Here is a 5,197-nt window from a genome sequence, read left to right on the forward strand (position 1 = left end):
GCCTCACTACATTCATGCCATAATCAAAGTATTTCCATAGACGAATATGAAGAATCAACCAAAGAGAGAGGTAGGAAAGAAAGCTTGGAACCTTAAGTGAAAGAAGAGGAGTTGTTGATGGGTGAAGCGCAACAAACGAAGGATGTTGAAGAGGAGAAAGTGAAGGATTCATTGCTAAAAGGTGAGAATATTGAGTGCATTAAATTCGACAGAGTGGTTGAAGGTTTAGGAGAAGTTGAGCAAGGAATGAGCTTCACTATTGAGAATGATTCCACACCAAATAGTGACATTAATGATCTTGTTGAACCTTCTTCCATTGGATGTGAAATCGATTTTGAGGAGGAACATGCACAACCTCCGAAACATACTTTGAGCAATGAAGATTATATGGAAAAAGTTGACGAGCAAGAGATGGAATTTGAAGAAGTCAATAATCAAGAGGTGGAGATCATCATAAAAGAGTCAAAGGGAATAGAAACAACCATGGCGCATCCATTAAAAATCTCCTTTCCTAAGTTACTATCATCCAAAATACAAGTTGAGTGGGTAAACGTCTCATTCTTTAACTTTTTTAGCTCACATCAATATGCTTTGTTAGAAATAGATGGTCAACTTAGAACTCTTCTTGGGGTGATAAGCAAGAAGGAATTGGATGTTGGGTGGCAATGTGAATCAAGGTTCACTAAGAATAACATATCAAGACTCGGAGTCCAATGGTAGTGTAAGGCTAAATTCATGGGATTTCGAATGAGGATTATGATCTTAAAGGAGAATTCAAGATTTGTGTCATCGAAATGGAAGCTTGAAGATCAACAACAAGGTGGTTGGACAACCAAGATTTGGGACCTCGAAATATATATTCACTAATAAACAATTTCGGGAGCTCATTGCTTGGTTAACAACCCTTTATGATTTTGTTTATATGACTTGGGATCCCAGAGAGCATTTGAAGTCCAAGTATCAATAGAGATTCAAAGATGAATTCAAGTATAAACCACCATGACAAGAGCCTCACCAATTGTCCAATTTAAGGACTTTAAACAAAAGTGTTAAGTAAGAGACACCCCACCATGGTAAAACCTTCCTAAACTCATCTCTTTTTATTGTTCTTTTACATATTTCTCTTAATTATTGCCATAATTTGGTAGATTTTCAATATGAATTGAATGTTTGATAGTTGAAATAGTTTTGAAAAATAAAAAAATATTGTTAATTTGGAGTTTAATTTATTTTTGTTGTGTAAATATTTAAGTTAAAAGGTCTTGTTCATGCTTAGGTTGTTTTTGTTTGAAAAAATTGTTCATAATTTTTTTAAATTTGATTATCCTTTTTTATTGGATTTATTAGAATTTTTAGTTAATTTGGAGTTGAATTTGGCTTTAGGATGTTAAAATCTTGTTTAAAAAATCCATTTTGGGATTAGTTTGCTCAAGTTAAAAAAAAAAATGAAACAGAGAGCTCGCATACGCGAGCATATGCTTCGCGAGGGAAGGGAATCAATGTGAAAAACAAGGTTTTGAAAACTGGATCAGTTATCGAACCGCTCTAGTCACTGGTTTACTAAATCAAACGGTTTAATCATGATCTAACTGAAAAAAACTGTTTTATAATAAAATAATAAATAAATACTCTAAAACATAATTATAGTCTAATGTAAATTTTAAAATATCTTCTAATCATAAAGTATTATATCAATTAAAATCTAATATAACATTTGATTTCATAACTATTAACAATTTATTATTTATTAGTCATTATATCACTATTGAACTCAGTAAGATAGTCACAAAAAATAAAAATAAAAATTCATTGAATTAACCAAACTAATAACAAATATTCGATCATCTACTCAACTATTTAATTGAGTTAATTTAATTCATCTATTACTTCATTAAATTAAAAACAATGAGCACAAAAGGTACAACAATACAGTAAAATTCAGAGTAGAGAAGAACGAGCACAACAATAGTGAGCAGAGCTAATCAATAATCATTTAAAGTGGTTTCTGAACAAAATATTCATCTAACAAATTTTATCTAGTGTTAATGAAGTCTTTGGCAAAAAAACCTAGATCTTGATCATCAATCATCTGTAGCAGGAAGTAAAAATAAATTCATGTCATTACCAAAGTTTTGGACATCCAAATAAATTCTTATCACTAACAAAAGCATACCAATTTTCAATTTTGTAGGAGAGGGAACAAAAACCATTTTATCAAGCTCCTAAGAAGGGTAGTTGACAAAATCATATAGTTTTTCTGCCAATGTGGTGCACAAACACAAAAGTTAAAGTACTTATAAAGCAGAGGTTATATATCACAAATATTTAATCAATAATCAATAATCAATAAATTAAAATAATAAAATTACAACACAAAATAACAGCACAACAGAATCAGAGCTAATCAATAATCAAATAATCGCTCAACAAAAATTAAACACACAAGAAATATCTAAAAATAAAATGTCAAACATAAAAATTTGTCATCAATCATCAAAATTTACCAAAACTCAATCTAAGCATAATTAAATCATAAAACAATGAATCATTAGGAGTTTAAGAGAGTTACAAACTCACAATTTAAACATAATTAAATCACAAAACAGTAAATACAAAGCAACAACAACACTTCACTTTCCAAAAAAAAGTACAAAATAGTAAATACAAAGCAATTCATCACCAGCAGGCAACAACACATCACAACCCAAAAAGTCAGAAAATAGAAAACACAAAACAGCAGCAGAGAGTTAATCAATAATCATTAATCAGATAATCATTCAACAAAAACACAAAATATTCAATAATCATTCAATGATTTCTGAACAAAGCATAAAAAAAATGAAGAACAAGTGAGCTCTAAGTCATTCACCTTCGATCGCAGAGGAGGACAAACGGCGACAGATAACAACGATAAGACGATAGAAGTTCAAGGTCGTCCTCCTCGGCGCAGCGACGACAGAGTTCTGCAACTAGTGCTTTGTGATGCGTTTAGCAGAATGGATTGGAGAGTGGAAAGTGAGCACTCTGCCAGATCGAACGAGAAGCAAGGGGCAAGAACATCAATCCGCGAAGAAAAAGGGATTCAATGACTTGGCAGCAGAAGCACAGCTGAACAGACGAAGACGACGGACACTGAGCTGACCTCGAGGAAGAATCTGCGATTAGTGAAAGCGAACAGGGGTTGGAGACTTGGAGCACGAGGGAAGCTAGATGGACTGACAGACAGACGGACGGATGGCGGTGATGTGCCACTGCTTGCGGCAGTAGTGATGGCTAGGGTTTCTTTGGCTCAATTTGTTTCTGAAAAAAAAAAGAAAAAGAAGAAAGGGGTTGGGGGAGAAGGAAGGGAGAAAGGGGTTTTCATTTTTCACCAGGATTTTTTTCTTAAATAAAATAAAAAAAATTAATAATTCCCCAAACAAGATATTTCAGCTTTATTTTCAGGAATACGATTTTTTTTTGTAATTAGGACAAGTTCGCCATATCCATCGGAGAACTTTATATAAATTATAGAGTTCGTCGTACCCCCGAACTCTATGATGAGTTCGGCACACTATATATACCACTGGGGCCATTTGCCTTTGTCCCTTTCTTTTTCAATCTCTCTTCCAAATTCACTCTGTTCCACCTTTCTTTTTGTTTTTCGACGCCCGTGAAGTTCATTATGGACGACATTCTCAGTTCCAGGTCTGTAAATAATGGGTTAGTTAGTGTTAATTTTTTTTAGCTTACTTAGAGTTATTTTTTTAGCTTATTTAGAGTTACTGATTACATGTTGGATAAAATTATTACTTATAGGTTGCATGTTAGTTAGGGTTATAGATTTACTGTTTACATGTTTTTTAGACTTACTGTTTTTATGTTAGTTAAATTTTTTTATGTTATTGTTTTTAAGTATAGTTGTTGTTTATTGATGTTAAGTAGTATAACAAAATAAATTGTTAGTTAGTTTAGTCAGAATAATTAGTTTAAGTTGTGAATCGGAATGTAGTTAGTGGAATAATTAATTAGTTATTTATTGATTAATTAGTTAGTTGATGGCATCAGTTAGCTGGGGCAAAAGTAGAATTACTAAGTTTATAAGCTATTTTGGATTTACATATTTTTTTAATAATTTACTTAATGTAAAATGAACTGAGTTCAGTGTGTGCGATTTCATTTTACTAGATTGTGTTTAAATGGAGGAGCAATTATTGGGTTATGAGGGTGAGATATACCGATTGGATCACGCAGAGCACATTGCTGGCAGGCTTGATCAAGTGATACACTTTTTTAACTAGTTTTTTATTTTATTGTAATTAATAAGCAGTGAACTTGTTATTTTTTATGTGTTCACCGTCCCCCCCTTTTTTTCTGTTTAGTAGGCGCCTCATATCTTGCGCACCAGGAGGAATTTGATGACACAGTCGCTGGAGCAGATTAGGCCATATCTTAGACGAGTCGGGTTTGAGTATACGGCCTATATGGTCGAGTTCGAGCACGATTGGCCGCTTGCCTCGGCTTTGATAGAGAGGTGGAGGCCTGAGTCCCACACGTTTCATCTACCGTGCGGGGAGATGATTATCACCCTGCAGGACGTGGCCTATTAGTTGGGACTCAGGATCGACAGTGATCCTGTGAGTGGATGCATTGGTGGGTGGGAGCAGCACCATCAGGGACGCATCATCTAGGAGTTATGTGAGCAGATTCTGGGTGTTGTTCCTGGCCCAGATGACAGACAGTCACAGACGAAGTGGACTATAAAGCTCACTTGGTTTCACAACACGGTTTGTAGAGAGTTGGAGCAGGACACCACAGAGGAGTGCCTAGTGAGGTACACGAGAGGGTACATCATGCATTTGATAGGAGGCTTCCTATTCCCAGATGCATCTGACTCTCGGGAGCATATCAGGTGGCTCCCCTTACTGGAGGAGCTTGATACGTGTGGCCAGTTATCGTGGGGCTCGGCTGTGCTGGCATGGATGTACCGCTAGATGTGCTGGGCCAGAGCATGGTCAGCGCAATTTGGGTGGGTGCGTCAGCTTGCTGCTATCCTGGGCTTATCACCATATTCCACTGGTATGGCCCGATGACTTTGATACTCGTTGATTTCCCCTGATGGAGAGGTATTATAAATATTTATAATAACCTTTCATATTATTATTACTTAGTTAATTAAATTGAGCGATACACAGGATGTACAAACCGCTTCCAATCA

The 5,197-nt window shown here is 35.2% G+C and overlaps 1 protein-coding gene across 1 annotated transcript; it reads left to right on the top strand.

Moving 5' to 3' along the window:
• The first annotated feature begins 4,178 nt into the window (after positions 1-4,178).
• On the top strand, positions 4,179-4,973 carry LOC140183185 (protein MAIN-LIKE 2-like). Its single transcript, XM_072231206.1, has 3 exons — positions 4,179-4,259; positions 4,365-4,546; positions 4,775-4,973. Exons 1-3 carry the CDS (start codon positions 4,179-4,181, stop codon positions 4,971-4,973), a joined length of 462 nt encoding a protein of 153 aa, XP_072087307.1.
• Positions 4,974-5,197: the final 224 nt, after the last annotated feature.

Source organism: Arachis hypogaea, chromosome 20 (genome assembly GCF_003086295.3).
Source record: "Arachis hypogaea cultivar Tifrunner chromosome 20, arahy.Tifrunner.gnm2.J5K5, whole genome shotgun sequence".
Taxonomy (NCBI): Eukaryota; Viridiplantae; Streptophyta; class Magnoliopsida; order Fabales; family Fabaceae; genus Arachis; species Arachis hypogaea.

Excerpts from the sequence above, each read along its gene's own strand:
- LOC140183185 (XM_072231206.1), top strand. The coding sequence starts at position 4,179 with ATGGAGGAGCAATTATTGGGTTATGAGGGTGAGATATACCGATTGGAT. Across the intron at positions 4,260-4,364 it reads TTGCTGGCAGGCTTGATCAA|GCGCCTCATATCTTGCGCAC; the intron begins GTGATACACTTT and ends TCTGTTTAGTAG. Across the intron at positions 4,547-4,774 it reads TCCCACACGTTTCATCTACC|AGAGTTGGAGCAGGACACCA; the intron begins GTGCGGGGAGAT and ends CACGGTTTGTAG.